The sequence below is a fragment of the Leopardus geoffroyi genome, chromosome A2 (assembly GCF_018350155.1).
Source record: "Leopardus geoffroyi isolate Oge1 chromosome A2, O.geoffroyi_Oge1_pat1.0, whole genome shotgun sequence".
NCBI lineage: Eukaryota > Metazoa > Chordata > Mammalia > Carnivora > Felidae > Leopardus > Leopardus geoffroyi.
The window spans coordinates 101,536,773-101,563,863 of record NC_059331.1 but is presented as its reverse complement, the minus strand read 5'-3'; the positions used below and the strand labels follow the sequence as shown (position 1 = coordinate 101,563,863).

The window sequence follows — 27,091 nt, the reverse complement described above, 5'->3', positions numbered from 1 at the left end:
TCTCTGGAGGCAAGGTTAACAAAAGCAAACATGACTTATGTGAATTTCATCAAGAAAAAAACCTGCACAGTGAAGGAAACATTCAACAAAACTGAAAGGCAGCCTATGGAATGAGAGAAGATATATGGAACTAACATATCTGATTAAGGGTTAGTATCCAAAATCTATAAAGAACTTACCAAACTCAACATCCAAAAAATAAATAATACAGTTAAGAAACAGGCAGAAGATGGGGCACCTGGGTGGCTCAGTTGGGTAAGCATCTGACTTCGGCTCAGGTCATGACCTCACAGTTCATGGGTTCAAGCCCCGCATCAGGCTCTGTGCTAATAGCTCAGAGCCTGGAACCTGGTTCAGATTCTATGTCTCCGTCTCTCTCTGCCCTTCTCCCACTCATGCTCTGTCTCTCTCTCTCTCAAAAATAAACATTAAAAAAAAAATTTAAGAAAAAAACAGAAATGGACAGAAGACACGAAGACATGTTTCTCTAAAGACGACATACAAATGGCTAACAGACACATGAAAAGATGCTCACCATCACTCACCATCAGGGAAATACAAATCAAAACCACAATGAGATACCACCTCACACCTGTCAGAATGGCTAAAATAAAAACCCAGGAAACAAGAGATGCTGGCAAGGATTCACCTTACACTGTTGGTGGGAATGCACACTGGTGTGGCCACTCTAAAAAACAGTGTGAAGGTTCCTCAGAAAGTTAAAGATAGAGCTACCCTACAACTCAGCAATTGCACTAGTAGGTATTTATCCAAAGGATACAAAAATACTGATCTGAAGAGGCACAAGCACCCCAATGTTTATAGCAGTACCATCAACAGCAAGCCAAATTATAGAAAGAGCCCCAAGTCCTTCGACTGATGAATGGGTAAAGAAGACGTGGAAAACACACACACACACACACACACACACACACACACACACATACTGTATGATTCCACTCATATGTGGAATTTAAGAAACAAAACAGATCAACATGGGGAAAAGAAGGGAGAATAAAATAAGATAAACACAGAGAGGGAGAGGGCACCTGGACAGCTCAGTCAGTTGAGCATCTGACTGTTAATTTTGGCTCAGGTCATGGTCTCAGGGTCATAAGATCCAACCTTGCATTGAGGTCCATGCTGGCTGTGGAGCCTGCTTGAGATATTCTTTCTCTCTCTCTCTCTCTCCTTTTGCCCTTACACTGCTCACACGTGGGCTCTCTCTTGCTCTCAAAAAAATGCAAACAAAAAAACAAGAGGGAAGCAAACCATAAGAGACTCTTAACTATAGAAAACAATTAGGGGTTGCTAGAGGGGAGATGAGTGGGGGGGGGGGATGGGCTAAATGGGTGATAGGCATTAAGGAGGTCACTTGGTGCTATATGTAAGTGATGAATCACTAAACTGTATTCCTGAAACCAATATTACACTATATGTTAACTAACTTGAATTTAAATAAAATCTTGGAAGAAAAAAAACACTTTTAAAAAATTGGTTTCAAATACTACACCAAGCAATCAGACACTATGCTATTTGCAGATAGTAATTTGTTGCATTTATACATCTGTATAACAAAGCAGTAAAAGTATCAAGTGTTTATAAGAACATTTTGTTAAAAACATTAAGTCCTAGCTATTCTGTCTGTTAAAATAATTCTGAATAGACAAGTTCTATATATCAGAATTTACCCTTTAAGTATGAAAAATATTTTCATCATATTGGATAGAAGGCTGACCAGTATTTATTACACAATTTTCTGCCATCTTAAAAGAAGAAATTATAATTAACATTATGAACACTGCTCCACAAGACTGTACAAGACATTCCCTTAGAGCATGCCTTCTCATCCTGGTTGACTTCAACACTCAGTCTGTCCAATAAATCAGTCTGTTTCTTTGTTTCCTTATATCCAGTGGTTCACGCCTCCAAGATTTTACCCACTCCTTTAATGAACACATCCAAACTGATCCTCCTTCAAAAAAGCCACTTTCTTGGGCACCTGGGTGGCTCAGTCAGTTAAGTGTCTGACTTCAGCTCAGGTCATGATCTCATAGTTTGTGAGTTCAAGCTCCACATCAGGCTCTATGCTGACAGCTCAGAGCCCGGAACCTGCTTCAGATTCTGTGTCTCCCTCTCTCTCTGCCCCGCCCCCCACTCATGTTTTTTCTCTCTCTCTCTCTCTCATAAACATTAAAAGGAAAGTTACAAAAAAAAAAAAAAAAAAAAAGAGCCACTTTCTTACCACAACCTCATCGCCTTTCAGAAATCTCTCTTCTAAATTTTTCAACCTTACAATCTCTTGGCCCCTCTTATTTTTACTTACCAGTCTCCTGTCATTTCCCTCCCCAAAACCAACAAATGAATCATTCTCTTGCCAGTACCCTTAATTCTCTCACCATACTGTCCTTTATTTTATCTTCTGATTAAAACAATTGCCCCACAATCCTCTCATGTTTCTCAAAACAACCCTGGCTCCTTTTCTCCATGTCTTCTACCACCTTCCTGCTCCTTTTCAACAAGCAAACCTACCACACTGAGAAAAGAGAGCCATTGCGTGGTAAACTCATCAGCCTCCAGTCATTCAACCTTATACAACCTACATACCTTTCCCTTTCCCTCTGGCAGTATGGAGAAAGTGTACATCCTGTCTAAAGCTAATCTTTCACCTGTGCTCTGGATCCTATTCCTTCGTATTCCTAGGAATTTTGCTCTTCACTCCCTTCTCTCTGCATCATCATTTCTTTGCATGGGTTTCCTTACATTAGCATTTAAACTTGCTTATATCAATCCCACGTTAAAAACAAAGCAACACAAAAACCTTCCCATGACTCTGGATTCACCTGCTGTGCTGCTTTTTTGTAGCCCTTTTTATCCTCCTTCATGTGGTCAAATTCCTTGGAAGAATTATTTAAAATGGATGACTTTACTTCTTCAACCTACCCTAAATTTCTTGCCCACTGCACAGCTCCACCTAGTTATCTCAAATTCAACTTTCTCTAAAATGAACTTTTTCTTCTCAAATGCACTCTTAGGTTATTCCTATCTAATCAACTAGTACCAGTATTATCTTAGTTTCCTAAGGTAAATATGTGTGCTTTCACTTTTCCTTCCCATCCGTCTCCTTTACTCAATCATTAAATTTTGTCACACTCTTTAATTTACCCACATTTCTCTCACTCCTCTGCCACTAACTTTGGTAGGAACACCCTCATATCTTGCCTAATAACTGTAGCTTTTATCTGAGGTTCCTGTTTGATCCTTTCCAATTCATTCCACACATAGCGACAGCTCTAAAACACAAATCTAATTTTGTCAATACTCTGAAATCTTTCCTCGCTTCCCCTTGTTACAGGGTAGGTCTCCCTAAATTCTTACCATGATTTCTAAGTCCTGAGCTGCCCCACTGCTTACCTTTCTAGTCAGCACTCTTTCCTCATTTTTTTTCTCTCACACTCTGTTCCAGCAATACCAAAATGTGCTACAGTCCCTCTCCTCTGGGTTAATCGCATATGCTGCTCCATGTCTAGACCTTGTCTTCGCTGTTACCTCCTCCAGGGAACCCTCTCCAATCCTTAACAGCCAGGCTAGCATTCTTCTATACATAACTGTTTGTTCTTCCTTATGTTAAATTGCCTATGTACTTGTCCATATTCTGAATTAGAATGTAAACTTCCCAGGAATAGGGGTAATATCTACTTTGTTCAGTCTCTACAAAGGAAGAGACTTATCTTGTTGACAGTTATGCCTTTATTATTCCAAGGACAATTCTTGGCATATAACAAGCAAATAATAAGCATTTGCTGAATAAACAAATTTACCTCATACTGTAATTGTAAGAATTACATAAAGTAACATGGGGAAAGCAGTTAGCATGATGCCTAATTCATAGAGCACTCAGTATCTATTATTTGTGACCAAAGTTAAAATTTCACTGTGTGGTCTAATAAACTTGTATATGAGATTACTGTGAGCAAGAAGGTTCAGTGTGTTGACTTACTATATGTTGAATCATTAGGGATACAATTAGAGAAAGGAGTACGGCCAGATACAAACTGAAGTCCACAAGTGCCATCTTTGACAGTTATTTCTCTACTTTTTACTTTGGGGCTGTAAAAACAAAAATATCAAAACCAAAACAAAGAAAAAGCTAAAAGTCTAACAATGAGGAACTCTTTCCAATATAGTTTTTTAATGTGGGTAAAGACTATTTTTGATTCAAGACATTCGGTTTCTACTTCACCAGAAATATATAATGATGGTCTATTTTTCCCCTTGCTTTTCCTCAGAGGTAGTTTGTAAGTTTTTTCCCTAAAATATGTCAAAATACAACAACAACAATAATAAACCTCAGAATAACTAAGAATGAAATGTGCCCTCACCTACCATATAGCAAAAATACTAAAAATTCTATAAACTCGGTGTTTAAGTCTTTGCAGCAGCAGTTCTAAAGTCATGAACCGTGGTACGCAGGTTCATCTACAGGGATATGATAGTATTATCTGCCCTTTTATTTATATTAATAAAAATGGAAGTTTCTAAGTAGACTCATTTTATTTATAATAAATTTACTTATTTTTTTACATTTATTTTTGAGAGACAGAGCACAAGTGGGGAGGGGCAGAGAGAGAAGGAGACACAGAATCGAAAGCAGGCTCCAGGCTCTGAGCTGTCAGCACAGAGCCTGACGCAGGGCTCGAATCCACGAACTGTGAGATCATGACCTGAGCCGAAGTCAGATGCCCAACTGACTGAGCCACCCCAGCACCCCAATAATAAATTTATTTATAATAAAAGTTACTTTTGGGGCACGTGGTAATAAATTTATTTATAATAAAAGTTACTTTTGGGGTGCATGGGTGGCTCAGTCAGTTGAACGTCCAACTTAGGCTCAGGTCATGATCTCACATTTTGTGGGTTCAAGTCCCATGTCAGGCTCTGTGTTGACAGCTCAGAGCTTCGAGCCTCCTTCTGATTCTGTGTCTCCTTCTCTCTTTGCCCCTCCCCTGCTCACACTGTCAATCTCCCTCTCAAAAAATAAACATTTAAAAAAAATTTTTTTTTTTAATAAAAAAAGAAATTTAAAAAGTTAGTTTTTTGGTGGAAAGCTAGTGAGAAAATACCAGAACGGAACTGATCAGATAATAGTCTATTGCATGTTCAGCAATGTGGAACAAAGTAACGTGAAAGTCCTTTAAGCCTCTTTTTAATAATATAACCGTTTAGTTAAAATGCTTAACCTATTCTTATTAAAAAATAATATTTTATTTGGTATTCTTTGTACAGTATTTATGAAAACCCTATTAAAGACCAAGTTGAACTTATTATTTGAACTGCCACTCTTTGACTAATAATATAAACTACTTTTTGAGCAGCCTGACTTTGTGGCCCAAATTTGACTGCCATCAAAAGCTAGATACTGAATACTAGGTCGGGGGAAGTATCATAGTAAAATGCACAATTCAATTCCAATAAAAACAGTAAGAACAACGGTTCAATGAAAAGATAAGTTTGGCTCTTTTGTCATCTTTATCTTATTCTTAAATAGTTGATCAATTTCAACCCTGTATTAATTCATACATTAATTTAATTATCAAGGATTCTTTCAGGTAAGGCTCCTTCAGGCAAGGCCACACTTCCTGACATAGTTACTTAGATCTTGCCATAGATAGCTAAGACAAAGTGTTTGGACAGTGGAATTAAAAGGGAACTCCTTCAATTATACATCTTTTTATTTAGTTTTTATAGAAGCAAAATACTGTGATAAAATCCAAACCAACCACCATGACCCTGTAAGTCATCGGATGTAATACCTCTCAGGATCTTCAAAAAATAACATGGGATAAATGAATAGATTTAGAAAGACAGTATCACTTGAAAGAAATAAGACTCCCTCCAAAAAGAATTCTGGATATAAAAACAATTACGCATTTAACTCAACTAAAATATCTAATCAGAACCCCCCCAACAAAAAATAAAAAACCAAGTATGTATGCATACTATTCTGAAGTAACTAACGAGGAAAAAGTAGAAAATAGAGTACAAAAATTATAAAACTTTAAAAAATTGAATTTTCTTACCCAAAGAGGATTTTACAATTGATTTAATTCCTGCATAAACCAATGATCCTTTGTTTCCTGGAGATTTCTGATCCATATCTTCTGTATACTGCTTCATAAGTATTTAAACGCATAGGAAATACTAATGATGATGTATAATAAAATACGTCAGAGCTGAATTTATTTTGATATGGAGCCAATTCATAATAGGCATCAGTGATAGTTCTACTTTATCGTAGGTACACTTTTCTTCTTTCTCTACAATCTATAAAGCAGTATTTCAAGCTCAAGTTTTAAATAATTTTACTCTGTAATTTTAGCATTATGTAACTCGTATTTGCATATAAAACATTCGGAATAAAATTTAAAGGCTGACTTTTCAGCAAACTTTCATAACATTTCTACCTGATTCAGCTCATGAAATTCACAATGAAAAGGATATAGTGCAGAGTATACCAGAGTGACTTGAGCTGTGGATCTTCATTTCCAGCTAAAATATGGTTTCTCCACACCTGTTCTGTATCAAGTCCATACCTGGATAAAGCCCGAAGGCGCATCTTCGTTGCTATATCTTTTTCTAAAGAATTATCATTTTCTTCTTCTGCACATTCATACAAATGACGACCACAAGCCCACATTAAAGATGTTATTGGGCTCCAGGCAAGAGATATCCTTTCAAAAACAGTGAAATCAGACATTGTTCGGTTGGGAGTTACAACTATCATTCGATTTTGACTTGTTGGATGCCAAGCAAAGGAAGCAATGTAATTGTCACAAGGTTGCACACTTCTTTCAATTATTGTGGGCTCAGTTTCATCTCCAATGGGAGTGGGTGTGTGCTGCATATCATATAATCTAATAATATTACTATCCCTTGTCAAAGTGGCAAGCAGACCAGTCCTAGTTGGACACCATGCTACTTTTGTTAAGGGCTTTGGCTGCTCAGTCAAAGTCAAAACTGGCTTCTCAAATTTCCTTAGATCCCATATTGCAACCTGACCTTCATAGAAGGAAGCAACACGATCGTGGAAGTATGGGTCTACTGTCACCCCCTGAACAGCTTTTGTATTTACAAACATCTTTTGGCTCGTATTCCGAAGATCAAATATGGCTAGGTTACGATGCATACCAGCAAGGAGAAGTTTCTGGTCTCGTGGAAGCCAACAAAGAGACAGACAAGCATCATTCTGTCCCAATTCATAAAGAGGTTTTGTTACCAATAATGTTGTTTCAGTTTCACCTGCTGAAAGTCTCACTTTCTCCATGGGAACTATGTCAGGTGTATATTTGCTGCAAATATCCCAAATCAGCACCGAAAAATCAGCTCTATGTTTATCTAGCCCAGCAGCAAGCCAGTTACTATCCAATGGATTCCATGCAAGCGTATTGCATTGTCGGGCATGTTTTGGGACAAATTCTTTTCCTATCAAATCTTTGAATTTTGAGTTATGATCCTGACCAAGACTTGTAAGTACAACTCGACCATTTGCTTGTCCAACTGCTAGGAGGCATTCAGGATCATAATTGAGATACCAGGCAACACATTTCATATATGGTGTATCTGAATTTATTGATAGTAATGTAGCTGCAGAGTCTTCGGATAAACGTAAAGATCCAGCTTTGAGTTCTGAATTCACAGTAGATTCCACGTGATACAGGCTCAGTTCTGAGTCACACACAACAAATCTATCAACTTGGTGTGGTGCCCACAATATATCAGGTTTGGTACCGCTCATGTTTAGTGATGTGCTCAAGTAGTCCAGTCAGGTCCATTCACTGAAAATCTGTTTAAAAATAAAAGTTTTAAAATATTAACAAAATACAAATCTAAGATGAATAAGCTATTTGGAAAGTCAGGAAATTCTCTATATAGGTACTCTGTTTCTCAATATATTTCTTCCAACTGCTAGGAATTCATGACCATATTTATTAATTAAAGAGGGAAAAAGAAGGGTGCCTGGGTGACTCAGTCAGTTGAGTGTCTGACTCTTAATCTAGGCTCAGGTCATGATCCCAGGATCGTGGGCTTGAGCCCCATGTTGGGCTCCATGCTGGGTGTGGAGCCTGCTTGGGATTCTCTCTGTCCTCCTGCCCTTCTCCCCTGCTTGAAGGGAAGGGGAAGGGGAGGAAAGAAGGAAGGAAGAAATAAGGAAAAAGAACTTCTCTCAATAAAATGAGGTGGTAAGATTCTAAGAACTACATTTTGGCCTTTTTCCCCATGATCAAGTATTTTAATTGCACTGTGACTACTAACGTCATTAACCTCACAATTAATATAACTTCAGCATGGTGAGCAAATTAATAAGCATCATCCCTTTGAAGGGGGTAAAACTTTAAAGAATTATGAATCATGTTCTTAAGCAACAGTTTAGAGCAGTACTATCCAACAGAACTTTCCGCAGTGACAGAAATGTTCTCTAGCTATACTGCTGTCCAATAGGGTAGCTACTAGCAACATGTGGCTACCAAGCACTAAAAATGTGACTAGTACAATTTTTAAATCTTATTTACCTTTAACTAATTTTTAATAAATAGCCATAGGTTGCCAGCATAATAGACAATGAAGATTTAAAATACAATGCCACTACAAAGACAGAGGTCTCTTTCTCAAGGTTCAACAATAACAAGCAGCTCTATATGGCAGAATAAATAGCAGCATGTATTGAGCAGAGCTGACTTTTATTCCCACCCCTGACGTATATTAGCTATACGCCTGGGAAAGGCCTTTGTGACTGGGGGCCCTTTTGTTTTTTCGTCTATACAACCAAAGAGTTGGTTTAGTGTTTGCCAAATTTCATTCACATACCATCTATTTTTATTTAATATTTTTATTTACATTGACTATTTTTAAAATCAGAAAATCTATTTTAACCTATCATAAAATCCATGGATCATGGGCATGGTATGCTAAATGTATTTTTCTAATATACATTGAAATGTATAACTATTAAAATGCTTAATATGTTAACTATACTGGAATTTTTAAAAAATGCTTATGTTTTACCTAAAATTATCCTGTTTACAACCAGCAGCACACACTGCATTTGAGAAAAACTGAATTAAGTGATCATTAAAGGCTCTTTCAGATTTCAATTCTATACATTTTGATTAATATTGACATGGGATTTTGAAAAGATAAATATGACAGTCATTTAAGCACAAACTAAAAATAACTATGTTAAAATGTTATTTTAAAAACAAAAGCTACTTAACAAAAATGTAAATGTCTGTTTTTAACCAATTCTGGCTAGAGGTTATAGTGTGGATTAAAAAGGAACATGGGGTGCCTGGGTGGCTCAGTCAGATGAGCATCCTACTTTGGCTCAGGTCATGATCTCACGGTTCATGAGTTCGAGCCCCGCATCGGGCTCTGTGCTGACAGCTCAGAGCCTGGAGCCTGCTTCAGATTCTGGGTCCACCCCACCCCTGCTTGTGCTCTGTCTCTTTCAAAAATGAATAAACATTAAAAAAATTAAAAAAAAAAAGGGAACAAAGACATTTAGTACCTTTATGGCAAATGGTATCTGCACAACCGTGCTCTCAGTTTTTTTTTTTTTAATAGGTTTTGTTTTGTTTTGTTTTGTTTTGAACTTTTACTTATTCTTGGAGGGGGAGGAGCAGAGAGAGGGAGACAGAGAATCCCAAGCAAGCTTCGTGCTGTTAGCGCAGAGCTCTAGGGTTCCAACTCACAAACCATGAGATCATGACCTGAGCTGAAACCAAGAGTCCAATGCTTAACCAACTGAGCCACCCAGGTGCCCCTATAGTGTCAGTTCTTAAAAGGTAAAGCTATGGTTCGTTCATTCATCCCCTATACCAGATAGAGAACCTGGCAAAGACTCCTAATATAGATAAACTAAAGAAATTCAGCTCAAACATACTTGCTTTACTTTTTGATCTTGTAAAACTTTTAGTCAGGAACTATTAGTCCAGAATTCAACAGACTCATACAATTTAAATGGAAAATCCACTAAGAATACTTATACTGGCTTATTTCCTTTCTTCGGGTTCTGAAGCTCAGTATCAATCATTTCAATTATATTCTTACTAGAAAGACCTTCAATTTCTTCATTTCCTTGCCACTTTAGGCTTGCCTTCCCCTAACCTTGATCAACCCTTATTCTTCTCTCCTCCACTCAGGCTGCCAAGTTTCACAGCTTAAGGACAGTTTCCACAGAAATTAAGGTATACAACATGTCTGGCCTATGGTGCTGATTCTGCAATTCTTTTACTTATCTGTATACTCAGGCCTTTATGAAATTCATCTTTATGTAATATCACAGGGACCTTTCTAAAATGCAAACTTAACCAGGTTATACAATCTCTGCTTAAAACACTCTAATGGTTTCCAATTGTTCTCAGTACAGAGTTCCAAAATCTTCAATATAACCTATAAAGTCCTAAATCTTTTGGCCTCTACCTACTGCTTTGGCCTCAAGGCACACCATTTTCCTCCTTGCTGTGTTCTGGCGACACGGTCTTCTTTTCAGTTCCTAGATTATAACCTCCCTCTGTCCCCTCCCCTCATCACCCCCCCATCACCACTCTTGCAAATGCCGTTCCCTCTTGTTAGAACATTCTTCCCTCCCTTCTTGGTCAAGTTAACACCTGCTTGACCATCTCTCAACCATCATGGTTGACATCAAACATCCTCTATCCCCTCCCCAGTCTGTCAGGTTAGTTATGTACTCTCAGTGAATAGTATTCCTTCCCTTTAAATCACCCTGTCTCTCCTGCTAAATTATAAGCTCCATAAGAGCAGGAAAAGTACTTTTTGCTTTCTATTTGTACCTCTGGTACCCAGCCCAGTGCCAGGCACTTAGTAGATACTTAACAATTATCTGTTAAATGAATGCATTTGTCAAATGCTCCATCTGACATTTCCCACACTGCTATATCCAAGTTTTACCAATCTCCTCATGCTTCTACCTATACTCTTCCTAGTAGAGACTGGCTCCAGGCAAGAGCAAAATGCCCACTGTCATAACTGGTTCCAATGACGGGCAAGAGCCCACAGTGAGCCACAATGATCCTAAGAAAGGATCATTCTAATACCTTTCATTTATTCTATAAATATTTATTGGGCATAGTGTATGTGCTAGACACTGTTCTAAATGCTAACATGGTAGTAAACAGGGACAGATAAACTCTCTGATTGCTATGGACTAAATTGTGCCCTCTCCCCCAAATTCATACTGAAGCCCTAATCCCCAATATGATAGTATTAGAGAGAGCCTTTAAGGGGGGTGATCAGAGTGAAATGAGGTCATAAGGGTAGAGTGCTAAACTGATAGAACTGGTGCCCTTACAAGAATAGAGAGAGAGAGCTATAGAGCTCTCTCCCTACCATGTGAAGACACAGTGAGGACACAGTAAGAAGGACACAGTGAGAAGGCAGCTATCTGTGAGCCACGAAAAGAACTCTCACCAAAACTAGACCTGGCACCCTGATTTCAGACTCCAACCTGTGAGCACTGTAAGAAAATAAATTTCTGTTGTTTAAGCCATCTAGTCTAGGGGCTTTTGTTATGGCAGCCCAAGCAGACTAATAAAGGTCTAATAATGCCTGCGTTCTAGAGCTGAAGTTAGGATGTACTAGGACGTAGCTGCAGTAGGATGTAGGTAAGACAACAGAAAGCAGGAACAGATACTACCAAGTAAGGGTTCACACTCATGCCTGTACGGACAGAGGAAACCTCTTAACTGGAGGTATCTGGAGATCTAGCCTATCTTCCTATCTGATTAATAGGACTTTCAAAGTGTGCTTCTATTAAGCACACTTCCAATCTGGGCTTCCATCCCATAATCATATTCTTTACATGGATGATCTGTAAGAAAACTTGGTGGCAAACTGAAAAATCCACCTTAAAAAACACAGAGGGTGCCTGGGTGGCTCAGTTACTTAAGCATCCAACTTTGGCTCAGTTCATGAACTAGCAGTTTATGAGTTCCAGCTCCACATCAGACTCCATGTTGACAGCTCAGAGCCTGAAGCCTGCTTTGGATTCTGTGTCTCCCTCTCTCTCTGCCCCTCCCCCACTCGCACTCTGTCTCTCTCTCTCAAAAATAAGTAAACATTAAAAAAAAAAAATTAAAAGACACACACAAAATAGAAAGCATTACTATAATTTAAAAAACTCTGATTTGCATGACTCTCAAGGGAGGACCATCAGCATTTCTTCTGATGTAAGTATGCATGTACAACGTTTATATCCATAAAATGTTTCATATCCGTAAAATCTGATTACAGTCATTTTTGTACAAAACTTGAGAGTTAGACTGGCAAACCCCTCTCATTTCACACTGGAGTAAAGTGAAGACCAGACGTTTTGGTTTTTGTCCAAAACCTCCCAACTCCCATCCCAGATTACTGTATAAGAAAAAAATCAACTACATCATTTGCAGGGCCTAGTGCAAAATGAAAATAACAAGGCCCTCTCACTGAAAAATTATTAAGAATTTCAAGGTGGTGACAAAGAACATTAAACCAAGTGCCGGCCCTTCTAAACAACGGGTCATATGTGACTGCATAGGTTGTATTAACAACCTAGAGATATATCCATAAACACCCTTTTAAGAAATATGTTTTTTTTTTTTACAATCCAACACATGGTATAGATGGATCCTGGCTCATGAACGTAGATGACTAGGAATAAGGTGAAGAGCAAAGAAAACTGAACCTGGAGTCAGGGGACCTCCAGCCACGCACTGGCTAAACACTAACAAGTCTGTTAATACACCAAGACTGTAAGAGATAGAACACACCCTACCTTCATGCCACAAAGTTGTGACAAACTGAGTTCTTCATATCACACAGCTGTTAGTATCACTATGATTTTCTTCAACAACCCTGAAGTTAATGTTTTCAAGTGTTGGAAACACTGAAAAGTGGGAGTGGAAGGGGTGAAATCTGCAATAATTACAGCTTATGTTAACATCTTCACCTTCAAGTTTTACAAGCGTTCACTTCCCCTCAATGGTTTTGAGCACAGGAAAGCCATGCCGATCCTGTATTCTTCACCATAACATCTGTAACAGCACTATCCGACAGAAATACAGTGTTAGCCACAGGATTTAAGTTTCTAGTAGCCACACTGAAAAAGTATAAAGAGATGAAATTAATATATTTTATTCTCCCCAACACATAAAAAAAAAAATCCCTTTCCAACATGCAATCAAAGTAAAAAACTATTCAATTTTTTTTTGTCTGTTTGGGAGGGGGGTGTCAAGTCCTGTAAATCCGATGGGTATTTTATCTTACACTTAGAGCACATCTCAACTCTGTGTGGCTACTGGACAGTGAAGATCCATAATACTAAATGTACAAAGTATCCAACTACCCTCTCACATCCTTTTGTTGTCTTCTACTTTTCTTACCGTAACAAATAACAACAGCAGCAGTTTCAGGAAGTTTTCACCCTCACCATCTTCAAGGAGATGCACTACACAAATTTCCCTTAAAATACAGTTATACAAAGGGCCTGTAATGCAGGCATCTGCAAATCATTTTAGCACTGCTCGTGGCACACGTGAAGGCTTTATTCATCCTCTTACGGAATTTTCACTACTCATACAAGCACAGAACACAGCTAACCAACCGGGTGACAGGCCCTTTAGGAAGTATTTAATAAAGTACAGCCAAAGCGAGGCTCTTGCTATTCCGGGTAAATCAGGAATCTGAGGGCCACTCCCACGCTCTAGACACCTGGCTGAGCAGCCCGTCCAACGCGAGGACGCGGTTCCGCACGAACTCGCCGCGCGGCTGACCGCAGCTCGGCCCCAGCGTCCCCGACGAGGTCCGAGCGCGCCCCGAGGCCTCCTGCAGCTCCGAGGCTCCCAACTAGGCCCTGCCGGCCGCCCGGCGCGGTTATCCCGCAGCGCGGAACGCGACGCCCTGCGCCTCGGCTCCGAGATGGCCCCGGGTCCGCCCCCGCCCGGGCCTTTCAACGGGGCTTTCCCGGGCCCCTCGCGGCGGCCCCGGCACTCCCAAGCCCACTACCAGGGCCTCCGTCGGAGGTGCTGAGACGCGCGGCCCGAGCCGCGCTCACTGACCTGATGAGGCAGCGCGGCCACCGCACAGCCACTTCCGGCTTGGTCACCGCCCCTCCCGCCGCGGGAGTCCGGGCGCGGGCAAGATGGCGGCCGCGGCGGCGCGGTCAGTAACCTAGGCCACCCGGCTGGGACCCACGACCCCACCACCGCGCCTCCGGCACACGCGGACGTGCCTCGGCCTCGGAAGGATAGTTCCCCGCCCGTGAGCCCCGCCCTTCGTCGCCCCGGAATAGCCCCGCCCTGGGGCGGGGCCACTGCCCAGGAGGCCCCGCCTTCCGCTCGAGCGCTCCCCTGCGACCCCGGAGGCGCCGCCCCTGCGGCCTGCGAGAGGTAAAGCGGGCAAGCTTACCTGGACCGACTCTCCGAGACGAATTTTTCCAAGTACTACACACACTTTAGCTCATTTGATCAGTTAAATTTACATTAACAATTTATGCAGGCCATACATGTAGTGGAAACTCCAGGGTGTTTGGTTCACGATTTATTCATTAATTTACTCATTCTACAAACACCTCTTGAGTGACCTTGTGTACCTAGCACCGTCCTGGAATGCTCGGGAACTGAAGTGAACAAAAAGGAAGTGGTCCTGGAAGAAAACAGGGATGCCTTGTAAGGCTAATACCGTGCTCCATCGAAGGGGCACCTCCTTAGTGTAGGGAGGTCAGGAAGGCTTCCTTGAGGACCCCTAGGGTGAGACTGGGGGAATTAGATGGGGAAGGGAAGGGAGAGGAGGGGGTTGGAAGAGAACCTTTTAGGGCAGAGGAAGAGTGAAAGTTGAGGAGGGATGGCATCTCAATGGGGAAGCAGTCAAGTATGGATGGATGAGCAGAGGAAGTGGGGAGAGATTAAGATGCTGTATCAGAAAGGCATTTGGAAACCACGGTAGTGGGTTTGTCCTAAAGACAATGATGCAGTATTGAATGTTTTTAACTAGGCAAGTGGTATGATGGTTTTTCCAGGAGAAAAGGAACGGATAGGGTAAGTATCCCCACGAGAGATTATGGTAATCCATACTACCAGTGATATGGAGAGTGGGAATGGAGAGAAGTGTGGGGAATATTTAGAAGATGGAATGAACAGAGCTTGAGGGTTGACTAAGATGAGTGAGGGACAGAGAGGGTTCTAGGTTTCTGGTTCCCATAACTGAGTGAATGGTGCAGCGCCAAGTGTCACAAATCTGACACAGGCTTCCTTGAGATATCTGGTAACCATGCTTAAAAATGGGTGGTTTGGGGCTTGTAGTGATTGGCACAGATAGCAAAATGAGCTTAATCCCCATGATCTTCAAGGCAGATCGTTTTGGCAAGAGGATGAGTTTGGGAGGAGCATTGCCTGAAGTGGTCTGAGGCTCCTTTTCATTCCTGCTGTTGGAGAATGGAGGCTGGAGAAAAGTACTGTACTGCTGTGGGGAGATACTACAAGATTCATCACCTCAAACACTACCTTGCCAATCTTCTCAATGGTTTAGGCCCTGGACCCAAAACACCAGATCAATACAAGTCTCTTCCTTATCCACTCCTACCATATTCATAGCCAAGGAAAACATCTCCCCTCATGGTCAGGAGATGATGTTGCTTCCTACTTCAGAAAGAGAATTTAAGGTATTTGGTAGGAATTTCCCACAGCCTTCTACTATTTTCTCTCTCTTTTCCCCAACATCATCATTCACTCCCATTCTTTCTTTCTTCTAGTTGACACAAAGGAAGAGGAGGGACTAGATGTTTCTCCTCTTCTGGGATAATTTTCTTCTTTTCTGTGTGTCCCTATTTCTACTGTTTTGTTTTTGTTTTTGTTTTTGTTTTTGTTTTTTTTACTTTCAACATGTGTTCAAGTCACTCCCATTTTTCTCCTCAAAGGAGAAGGCCATACTGGCTCTCTCTAATCCTATATTTTCCTGTTTTCCCCTGAATTCACTCCTCTCAGGCCTTCATGTCACCACACCACCAAAACTGCTCATTATTTGCCTATAGTTCTCTTCTGCTTCCAGAATATATGCTCGACATCACCAGTTTTCACTCTGTTATACCTCCCCCCCTCCAAATGTTAGCAAGGCACTCGGTGACCTAATTAAAGAGAAGAATTCCTTGGCCTCCCTTTCAGCTAAGTGTGGTTATATCAAAAATTGTGGGGGCACCTGGGTGGCTCAGTTGGTTGGTCCTCCAGCTTCAGCTCAGGTCATGATCTCATGTGCTGACAGCTTGGAGCCTGGAGCGTGCTTCGGATTCTGTGTCCCTCTCTCCCCCTCACACTCTGTCTCTCTCAAAATGAATAATAAACACTAAAAAAAAAAATTTGTGACCAAAGCGATGTAAGTAGAAATGGATTATGTCCCTTAAAAGAGAAGCTGCTTGACCTCTACATTCCTTTTCTCCCTTCCAGCTGTCTGGAAAATAGGAAAAAATAAACATGCTATAGAAACGGAGGCCATGTATTAAGGAAGACAAAACTGTCCCCTTCCTCTAGGTCCCAGCCTAACTTGGAAAGCAGAGGTACCCCCTCCCTTGGATCAACCATAGATTTCTGGACCATTACACAAGAGAAAATAAACTGTGTTCTCTTAAAAATTACTGTTTGTTGGGGCGCCTGGGTGGCGCAGTCGGTTAAGCGTCCGACTTCAGCCAGGTCACGATCTCGCAGTCCGGGAGTTCGAGCCCCGCGTCAGGCTCTGGGCTGATGGCTCAGAGCCTGGAGCCTGTTTCCGATTCTGTGTCTCCCTCTCTGCCCCTCCCCCGTTCATGCTCTGTCTCTCTCTGTCCCAAAAATAAATAAACGTTGAAAAAAAAAATTTTTTTTAATAAAAAAAAAAATTACTGTTTGTTTAGACTTGTTTTGTTATAGTGGCTTAGCCTATTTCCTGATACCCAGGGACACTATCTATTTTATTTTCTACTTAATCTCTAGAGCCTAAAACAGGGCATGTGCTCAATAAAAATTTGTTGAAACATCCTAAAACAATACCTTTCTCTACACTCTCCTCCAGCTAATATATTTTTCTCTCCTTCCTTTTCCATCTAAGCTTTTGTGAAAGTGTGTTGCCACCAGTTTCTTGCACTCTAAAATCCCAATAGGAAAAAGTGACACTTTTCACATTCTACTTGGAAATCAATTCTCCTTCTTCACCAAAAGGTGTTCCTTGTTAGTAAAACTGGACTGAGTCCCTTGGAAGAGAAGCTTCTTGCCATTCACTTCCTCTTCTCCCTTCCTGCCATCTGGAAAATGGCAGATGGCATTTCCTTGTGAGTAGTGTAGAACTTTGGATTTCCTTTAGCTCCTGCTATATAATATGCATTCAAAAATATTTACTGAGTGGGAGAGTGCACTGTATTTTTTGAAGATTATAATGTGTCAGAGAACTTAACAGACTGCTCTGAGGTTACACTAGTTTCTATCAAACGTGCATTTTGTAATGGATGCCAGAGTTGCTATAGTTCAGTCTCATGGTTTTTTTGTTTTGTTTTTTAATTTGAACTTCTGTGTCATTAACAAGATATCCTTCTAAGTTCTTTTACATATGGTGTGGCGATCCAGGATAGGATTTGTTTGTTGTGGTTTTAAACCAACAAAGGACAACAGCTGAAGAACTGCTGATTTCCTTCTTTTTAAAAAAATTTTTTTAAATATTTATTTATTTTTGAGAGAGAGAGAGAGAGAGAGAGAGAGAGAGACGGGAATGAATGGGGGAGGGGCAGAGAGAGAAGGAGACACAGAATTTGAAGCAGGCTCCAGGCTCTGAGCTGTCAGGACAGAGCTCAATGTGGCGCTTGAACTCATGGACTGTGAGATCAAGACCTGAGCCGAAGTTGGAGGGTTAACCGACTGAGCCACCCAGGTGCCCCAGATTTCCTTCTTATTTACGGCTGCCCTTAGAAGGAATTCAGTTACTATTGGAACATGCTGTGGAGTCTGTGACTGGCTAATCCCAGCTCCCTTTATTTGCACATGCACAAAATCAGTCTGTACCTGAGAGGACCTCAAGCAGGCTGTGTGCTGTCAGCACCCAGCCACCTCCATCTCTTGAACTGTGAGATCACGACTCGAGCCTTGATCAAGAGCCGGAGGCTCAACCGACAAACCCACCCAGGCGTCCCAATGTGAGAAATCTTAAACTAGTGGTCTTCAAAAAGTATTCAAGTATGCTCCCAAATCAGTGTGTAAATCAGTATACTTATTTGTATATTTTGGTGGGTTATAGCTAACAATGTCATAATAAACTTACATAGCTTCAAGGATATGATTTATAGTACATTTTTAATACTTAAATTATAAATAGAATTGTTACATCACACTTTAAATGTATTTGATGAAATTTAAATATGTTAGAGTTTCTTACAATCATTCAAAATTTTTGTGACTAAGCTATTCTTTAATTGTGAGAAACTTTGTATTATTCTATTTTTTTCTTCTTGATCTTGTACTTCCCTTTTACTTTCTTCCAGAATTCTTTGTTTGATAACAAACAACTATATGGCATATTCCACGTACCAGATACTCTACAACACAAGGCTCATTTAACACTGTCTCGGGTTAGGTGCTCTGGAACCATATTTCAAGATGGAGATTAGGATGTAGGATACTTGTGAAGAAGTGTTGGGATCAGCAGCCATGGAAGGAAGAAAGAAGATGCAGGACTGGGCAGAGGGAAAAGCTGAGCTGTGATCCAATACCAACAAAGGCCTCAGCCAATCCATGAGAAACTTTGAAACTGGATTGTCCCTCCGGAGTTGTCTTGGATTGGGACAAGGGACTCAGGACTTTATACCACCTCACTGATGTGGATATATCATTGATGTGACCTGTCCCTTGAAGGAAGTGTGGCTTTGAATGAGGCAATTTTCTCCGGCAAACAGTCCCCAAACACAGCTGGCTGCTGAAGGACATCTCCTGGCAACTCTCCCAGCAGCCCAAGGACTAAGTCATTTATTACTGAAGGAGGACATCTAGGAGGTGCACCAGGGACTCTATCACATCTTCCTCATAATGAGGATGATACTGTTATTTTTTTCCCTGTTACAAATGAGACAATGGAGGCATGGAAATGTTAAACAAATTGCCCCAAGATATCTCTTAAGTGGTGGAGTCCTCGAGGATATGAACCCGGACAACATGGCCCCAGCATTGTGCTTGTAACTATTGGCCCAAGCACTTATCAAATGGAAAAGCCATTTAACCTAATTCCAAGTGTTATTAAAATAATCTTTGAAAACAGGACTTGGCATTTTTTTTTTTTTTTTTTTTGTAAAGGGCAAGACAATAAATATTTTCAGCTTTTTAGGTTACTCTGTCTCTATCACAACTACTCCATTCTGTCATTGCAGGGCAAAAATAGCTGTGATAGTACATAAACAAAGGGGTGTGGCTATGTTACAAGAAAACATTATTTATAGAAACAGGTGGCAGTTTGGATTAGTCTGTTAAACCCTGTTTTAGAAAGACATTCCTCTATTTAAAGATAGAGGAAACACTCATGGTGTACTGTTATAGGAATAAAATAGTACCGAATGGAGTAAACATAATAATTCTAACCTTATTTTTTGAAGGCTGGAAGGAATTATGCCAACATTTCATTGGTAGATTTCTCTGTGTGATAGGCTTAAAAGTGATCATTATTTTCTTTATTATATACTTTTCTATGTTTTCTGAAATAAAAATGTAAAGATTTTTTAATGAGAAAAAAAACCAATGAATATTATTAAAGAGTATAGTTGGAGGAATTAGGATGCTAAATTCCATAATGATAGGCAGATACACCATAATCCTGTACCCATGGGATTAAGGCAGAAATAATAAAGTTTAAGCAGCATACTAAATGCTTCAGGAACTGAAGCCATTCTAGGACATTTACTGCAACATGAGTGATGCTAACATTTCCTGCTTGGCTAACTGATTCTTCACAGGGTCTCTGTTTCATTTGTGGGTAACTTGGTATTAAGGAATGAATGTGTGTGTCCCCCCTAAAATCCATATAGTGGAATCCTAACACTTATGTGGTGACAATAGGAGATGGGGCCTTTGTGAGATAAGGTCATGAGAGCAAAGCCCTCACGAATGGAAGTAATGCCCTTACAAAAGGGACCCCAGAGAGCTCTCACACTCCTTTTCTGCCATGTGTGGACACCATGAAGTCAGCACTCTGAAATCTAGAAGAGGGTCCTCATCAGAACTTGACCACACTGGTACTCTGATCTCAGACTTCCAGCCTCCCGAACTGTGAGAAATACATTTCCGTTGTTTGTAAGCCATGCAACCTATGGTAATTTGTTACAGGAGACAGAACTAAGAAACTTGGCTTGTCCCTTCTGATGAGCACGGAAGCAGTAGCCAGCAAAATACTATCAGAGCAGCACTGTTAATTCTGGTGAAACACAGGCCACCTCACTGCCTGGTCTCTTCCCCTCCTTGGATGGGATTTGAGAAAATCACATTTGGGCTTTTGAAACAGATGATTAGGCTAAATTCTGCTCGTCTCTCTGCTCCCACAGCCATTGCCCTAGTTTTGGTCTTAATTACTGCTCACCCAGACAGTAGTCTCCCAACTGGCCTCTGTCCCTACCTTTTTCCTTTAAACCCTGTCCTCTGTGTAGCTAGATTGATCTTCCTGAAGCACATCTCAAGTGACTCTCTTATGTGGAACTCTTCATTGGTTCATGTTCCCTGCAGACCAACATCTAAACTCCTCAGCCCACAGTTAAGACATCAATACTGTAAGTCTTAACTGTCGATGAGAAAGAACATTTGTGTTTTCAATGGATCAAATTAATTTTAGAATTACCTAAACCAGACAAAGCCCAAAGCAGTTGTAAAAGCACACTTCTCTTGGTAGTAAGATGAGAAAAAGATTCCCAGAACCATCACTGAAAGTTAGACATATATCTAATTATGAAGATGATGCATTCAGAACCAGTGTAATTTTGAGCAAAAGACCAGGTCACAGAAAAAACAAAGCATATCTGGTAGGTCTAAGCCAATAATTTGGAATGTTTCTGATGTAATGTATGATGAGTGACTATAAAACATTTAAATGGATGATTAATTTGATTCTCATGTTCAAAATCTTGGACCATCAGCAGCTTATTTGAGAAGCTAAGCCTGACTTTCTTATTAAGTATAATTGCAACCCCAGGAAGAAATGCAAGAGGTAGGAAACCAAAAGCATAAAGAGAATCAGAATTAGAATCAGGATAGAAATGATGAAAAAATCTACTTCCTAAGGTCTAACCCTTTTGTAACTTTTGTTATCAGTCAGTTTTATAGTCATTGAAGAGTGGGGTGTATTTTTTCTTCTTGTGAAAAACATTAAAGAAATATCTGCTACTGTATACTTGAGAAGAAGTATTCAGTTTGCAATGTTTACGAGTTTGAGGAAATCTGACTTATTAAATTCATGTATTTTCAATATGTTAGTTGTATAAATGAAGTAAAATATGTATTAATGATTTAAAGGTTAACAAATTACATATAACAGTGGATACTCCTCTCCATGTAACATGCATGAAAGCTTCTGGGATATTAAAAGGAATGTTGTCACCATGAAGTTGTCCCCATTCTGGCCCAATATGTTTTTCCCATTTGATCTCTTAGAGCTAGTAGCTCTAGCCCTACTGAATTGTGCCTAATTATTTTTATATAGCACTTTTCCTGTAACATGCCAGCTAGCGTAAGCAGTTAGATACACATGAGAAGAAGGGGAGAAAGGAAGATAACAGAGGGACAAATGCCAGGGACTACCCCATCTCTGCCAAGAGGCTGCCCCAGTTCCCTCAGACCAACCCCTTTTTTGGCCTAGCACAGACTGATAAGCAGAAGATACTGGCTACAGGGACTTCCCCAACTTCGGAGCATGCACACTTATGAAAGACCATGTGCACTAGTAATTCTGAGGCTGTAATGATATCATTATAATACCATGTGCAATGCGGTTTGGGCCCCCAACATGGGTTATGCCTACATTCATGGGAAGATGACTAACACAGACTTACCAGAAAGGTTGGAGGGGAGGAAACCAAGGCAGCCCAAGATGGAGTGATAATAATAAGATGAGAGGGAGGAGACCAAATAAACCCCATAAAAGAACACAATGAGAAACTCAGCATGCTGCACCCCTACCTTTGGGTCAGCTCTCTCCTCTGTCTTTGGAGTGTACTTCTGCTACATAGAAGACCTTTGCTACTTTAACTCTCTATCTCTCCATCGGGTCTCTCAACCGAATTCTTTTCTTTGAGAAGACAAGAACTGAGGAATTCCACAATCCACCGCCCAGGAATACACCTTTGTTCCTTTTTTTTTTTTTTCTGGAATGTCCTTCTCCAAGAATTAGAAAAATTAAATTCTATTCATCCCACAAAATATATCACTCAGTTCCTCTTTGAAGTCTCCCATAGCTGGAAGTAATGTCTATCTTTCCAAACTCCTTAGCACCTTGTCTACTGTGCCTAGGTTAGATCCTTTGACTCTTCACACACACACACACACACACACACACACACACACACACACATAATTATATACTGTAATAATGCTATTACCTATTATATTGCAATATATTTATATAGTTTATGAATTCCTTGAGGGTGGGATACGTTATAGTCATCATTGTTCCCCTCATTATTTATTAAATCATGATGAAAGGAATGCATGATGAAAAGTTACACAACTATATGAATGCTTCCATTCCAACTCAAAAATTTAAAAATATTATTGTGAAAACAGTATTGAAGGAAATGTCTTGAAATTCAGGGGCGCCTGAGTGGCGCAGTCGGTTAAGCGTCCGACTTCCGCCAGGTCACGATCTCGCGGTCCGTGAGTTCGAGCCCCGCGTCGGGCTCTGGGCTGATGGCTCAGAGCCTGGAGCCTGTTTCCGATTCTGTGTCTCCCTCTCTCTCTGCCCCTCCCCCGTTCATGTTCTGTCTCTCTCTGTCCCAAAAATAAATAAACGTTGAAAAAAAAATTAAAAAAAAAAAAAAAGAAATTCATATATTCCCACCATGCACAACTGTTTTCATTTCTCTGTTTCTGTTTCAGGATTTATCCATGCTCATACAACATGTTTGTTTGAGTAATAAGATGTTAAAAATGAATTTGTCATTTCTAGTAACTAGCTAAAGCCCCACTAGACTGGGACAGAATAATAGGTGATGATTACTCCCACATTCCAAAGTGAGATGCTACCACCGTGCAGGGCTAGAATAGATTTTGTAGACTAAAGACCCCAAACCCTCCTGAAAGGGGCTTGAAACTGAAGAATCTGAGAGAGATTTCTTTGAAGAAATTCATGTCCAGAAAATCTTACTCCTAATTCCCTAGGAGAGATCTGAGAGTGTTGTTGTCCATGGAGGGCTTGATCTGTGCAAGCTGGAACAGAGACACAGGTAGAGAACATGATGATCTGTTGTCTGAGCCATGCCTGAAAACTCTAAAGGCCAGCTTGGTTGTTCTGAAGGCTGAGAGGTGAGAGGAGCATCTGTTGGAAAGAACTTTCATTCCTGGAGTTTGTCAGGATAAACGATGCCTGAGTGTACCCTGTGGACAGGATGAGGGCCACAAGGGCAAGAGAGGCAGCATAACCCAGTCAATAAGAGTGCTTTCTGGTGGGAGTAAGGTGACCTCAGCTGAGAGACACTGGAGGTGTTCCTTTGGGAATAGGCTGGGTGAGAGGAGGGGGAGTTCCACTCCCACCCCCACCCCCACAGAAGAGACCTAGCTGGCTTTAAAAGAACTTGGGATGAGAGATCCCCAGTGACGCAGTCTCCCAAAGAATGAGGGAGAACTCCACAGTGTAGAAAGAGATCACTTTAATACCTTCCAAAACCACCGCAAGGCAGTGAAGTAGCTCCTTCCTGCTGGTCTACCTGCTCTTCGTGAGTGTGTGAAAGACAGACACAAAGTGGGGAAGTGGGAGAGTTGACTATGCCCCTTTTCCTATTGCAGGCTTCCAGCTTGAAGTGAATCCCAGCTGAGTAGAGGAGAATCTTCAAGCTCAGAGTTTGGACTACTATATGGGAATAGATATTTTGATTATGGGAAGAAGATAGTGTTTATAATTAAATGTGAAAGAAATGATTTTTTTTTCAACGTTTATTTATTTTTGGGACAGAGAGAGACAGAGCATGAACGGGGGAGGGGCAGAGAGAGAGGGAGACACAGAATCGGAAACAGGCTCCAGGCTCTGAGCCATCAGCCCAGAGCCTGACGTGGGGCTCGAACTCACGGACCGCGAGATCGTGACCTGGCGGAAGTTGGGCGCTTAACCGACTGCGCCACCCAGGCGCCCCGAAATGATTTTTATATAAAAGACTGACCCAAAGACTTAGGGCACCAACCTGTGATCCGAGTGGCAAAAAGGGAAAAAAAAAAAAAAAAAATATATATATATATATATATATATATATGTATATATATATGATATATATATATACATGTATATATATGTATGCATATATATACACATATGTATGTATATATCATATATATATGATATATATATATGATATATATCCTCAAAAATAGAAACAAAAGGATGGTGGGAAGTAAAATAAAGTTATTCTATAATGCATCCTATGGAGTCCTGCATATTCAACAGATTGGTGATACTCAAATGGAATCAAATGAGCAAAAAAACAGTATGCATCCAAAATTTCAAGTTTTTAATAAGTTAATACAAATGATAAAATATAATAGGGGCACCCTGGTGGCTCAGTCGGTTGAGCATCTGACTCATGACTTTGGCTCAGGTCATAATCCCAGGGTTGTAGGATCAAGCTCTGCATTGGTCTCTGCTCTAAGTTTGGAGGCTGCTTGAGATTCTCTCTCTCTGCCCCTCGCCCCACTCATCCACATGCGCTCTCTGTCTGTCTGTCTGTCTGTCTCTCTCTCTCAATAAATAAATAAATAATAAAATTGAAAAAATATATAATAAATTGCAAACAAATTTATACTTTTTATACCAAAATATTAATTGCATGAAAAGTGTGTTGTTACACAGGGCTGAAACCTATAGTTCTGCAGGTTATGCATTACATGACTCTGGAAGGGCCATTTGCATTGTGGTTATTCTGACAGTTGTCGGGCAGTAAAAGTCTTGAGAAAAATACACTTTTCTAGTATGGGGTATGATCCTCTATATTATATGTGTAATACTGTAAAAGGAATGGACTATGTATCATTAGAAGCATTCACACATGGTGTATAAATTAGGCAAATGCTCAGGCTATTAGAACATTATTTTGTGATGATGGATGTTGATACAGGAAACTTGGACGAATGTGTGTTAGACTATCGTGTCCATCATTCAGGATAAATCTAACTCCTTCTCCTATGGGGAGGTGTGAATAGTGGGAGGAAAGAGATACCAACAGTTATACACTAACATAAGTACCATAGAAAAATGAAAGAAGGGGAATATTTGCTAAAGAAAATGGAAATATCAGTCAACATCCCTGTTAGAACTATAGTCAGGCATCAATTGCAACCAGAGGTTGACTAAGGATACAAGAATTTGGCAAAAATAAATGAAAGCATTCTATGAGAATCAATTTGCTATATGGAATTCATAATGCAGAAATTTGTATATCTTGTTATTATTTGTAAATAACACCTATAAATACACTATATACTCCTTATATCAGTAACATTTATAATAAGCTTACATAAACTTGTGTACATATGTATACACACTTTTTTTCAGACAGCCAGTTGCTAAATCCTCTTCAGCAAACTACTGGACGCTGTGCTTTTTCATTTCCTTTCCTTTCCTAAGCCAATTAGGTAATAAGCTCTTTGGTTCTGTTTCCTAAGTATTTCTCAGAATTGTTCACTTCTTTCCATCTCTGCTGCTGGTATTTGAGAGTCTTATCTTTCATTGGTATTTTGCTAAGTTTCCTTATAGGTCTCTCAGTCTCCAGGTTTGCTTCCCTCCAATTAATTCTTCACATAGCCAGTAGAGTGATTTTCCTAAAATGAAAACGTGATCATGTCTCTCCTCTGCTTAAAACTCTTCAGTGGCTCCTTGTTGCTTTCAAGATAAAGTCTAAACCCTTTAACATGGCATCAGAGAAATGTCTATTTATCTTCTGCTCCCTGGACTTCCAACTTCTGTGTCACAGTGTGGACCGGGTGCCTTCTTCTCAGGTCTCTTTTATAGATATTATCATACTGTATTGTCATTTTTTTTTTAACTAAATATTTTTTAATGAAAATTTTCAAACATACAGAAAAGTTGACAGAATTACACAGTAAACTCACTACCCACCATCTAGATTCCATGATTAACATGTGATCAATAACGGACATATTTACTCCATCATATATCTATCCATCTACACATGGCTTTATCCATCTTCTTTTTATCTGATGCATTTCAGACTAAGTTGTGGGTAACAGTGTATTTTGCTTCCAAACACATCAGCATGGTATCATTAACTAGCATTTGTCTTTTGATTACTTAAAAAATATTTTTTTGGTAAAATTTGCCACTGCCTTTTACTTCCTTATCTCTTTCACTGAGCTGAAGTGACTAGGTCTTATTTATTTTTTACCCAATGCCTCACATATACTAGGAACTGTATGTGAGTTAATGTTTGTTAAATAAATACGTTTGGAATTTCATCAGATGTTAGTTTCTTGATTCATACATAAAAGTAATTTTGCCGCCTCTTTGGCTTACTCTCTTATTTCCTTACCCAGAAAATTTTATAGAAAGCAATTTACATTCTACCCATTCAGCATCGTAAGCAATTAAGAATTTTAATCTGTTAATGATAGTAGGCAAGCGGACTCTCACACTGTGTCTTTCCACAAAGCCCCACAAGGTGGTGCCCAAATATCTTTTTTCAATCAATAGTCCCTCAAGACCCAGGGTCAGTCCCAATTTGTGTATTTGGCATTTCCGAATTTGGTCAATTAACATAATGGAAAATATATAATTAAGTAAAAATTACATTAAAAATTATATAAAGAGAGAAGTTAAGATGGCAGAGTAGTAGGGG

The 27,091-nt window shown here is 40.0% G+C and overlaps 1 protein-coding gene across 8 annotated transcripts in view; it reads right to left on the bottom strand.

Moving 5' to 3' along the window:
• The window catches only part of MIOS (meiosis regulator for oocyte development), a 47,142-nt gene extending 32,805 nt beyond the window's left edge, over positions 1-14,337 (bottom strand). For 2 of the 8 annotated variants that reach the window (XM_045494882.1, XM_045494888.1), the window contains exons 1-3: positions 14,112-14,337; positions 6,502-7,843; positions 6,081-6,179 (exon numbers count right to left, since the gene is read on the bottom strand). In XM_045494882.1, coding sequence (XP_045350838.1) covers positions 6,081-6,179; positions 6,502-7,795 — 1,393 coding nt within the window. In that variant the 5' untranslated portion in view covers positions 7,796-7,843; positions 14,112-14,337. Of the gene's footprint in view, positions 1-6,080; positions 6,180-6,501; positions 7,844-12,829; positions 13,100-13,436 lie in introns of all 8 variants that reach the window. The other 6 variants (XM_045494883.1, XM_045494885.1, XM_045494886.1 and 3 more) reach the window with 6 other exon arrangements.
• Between the last annotated feature and the right edge of the window lie 12,754 nt (positions 14,338-27,091).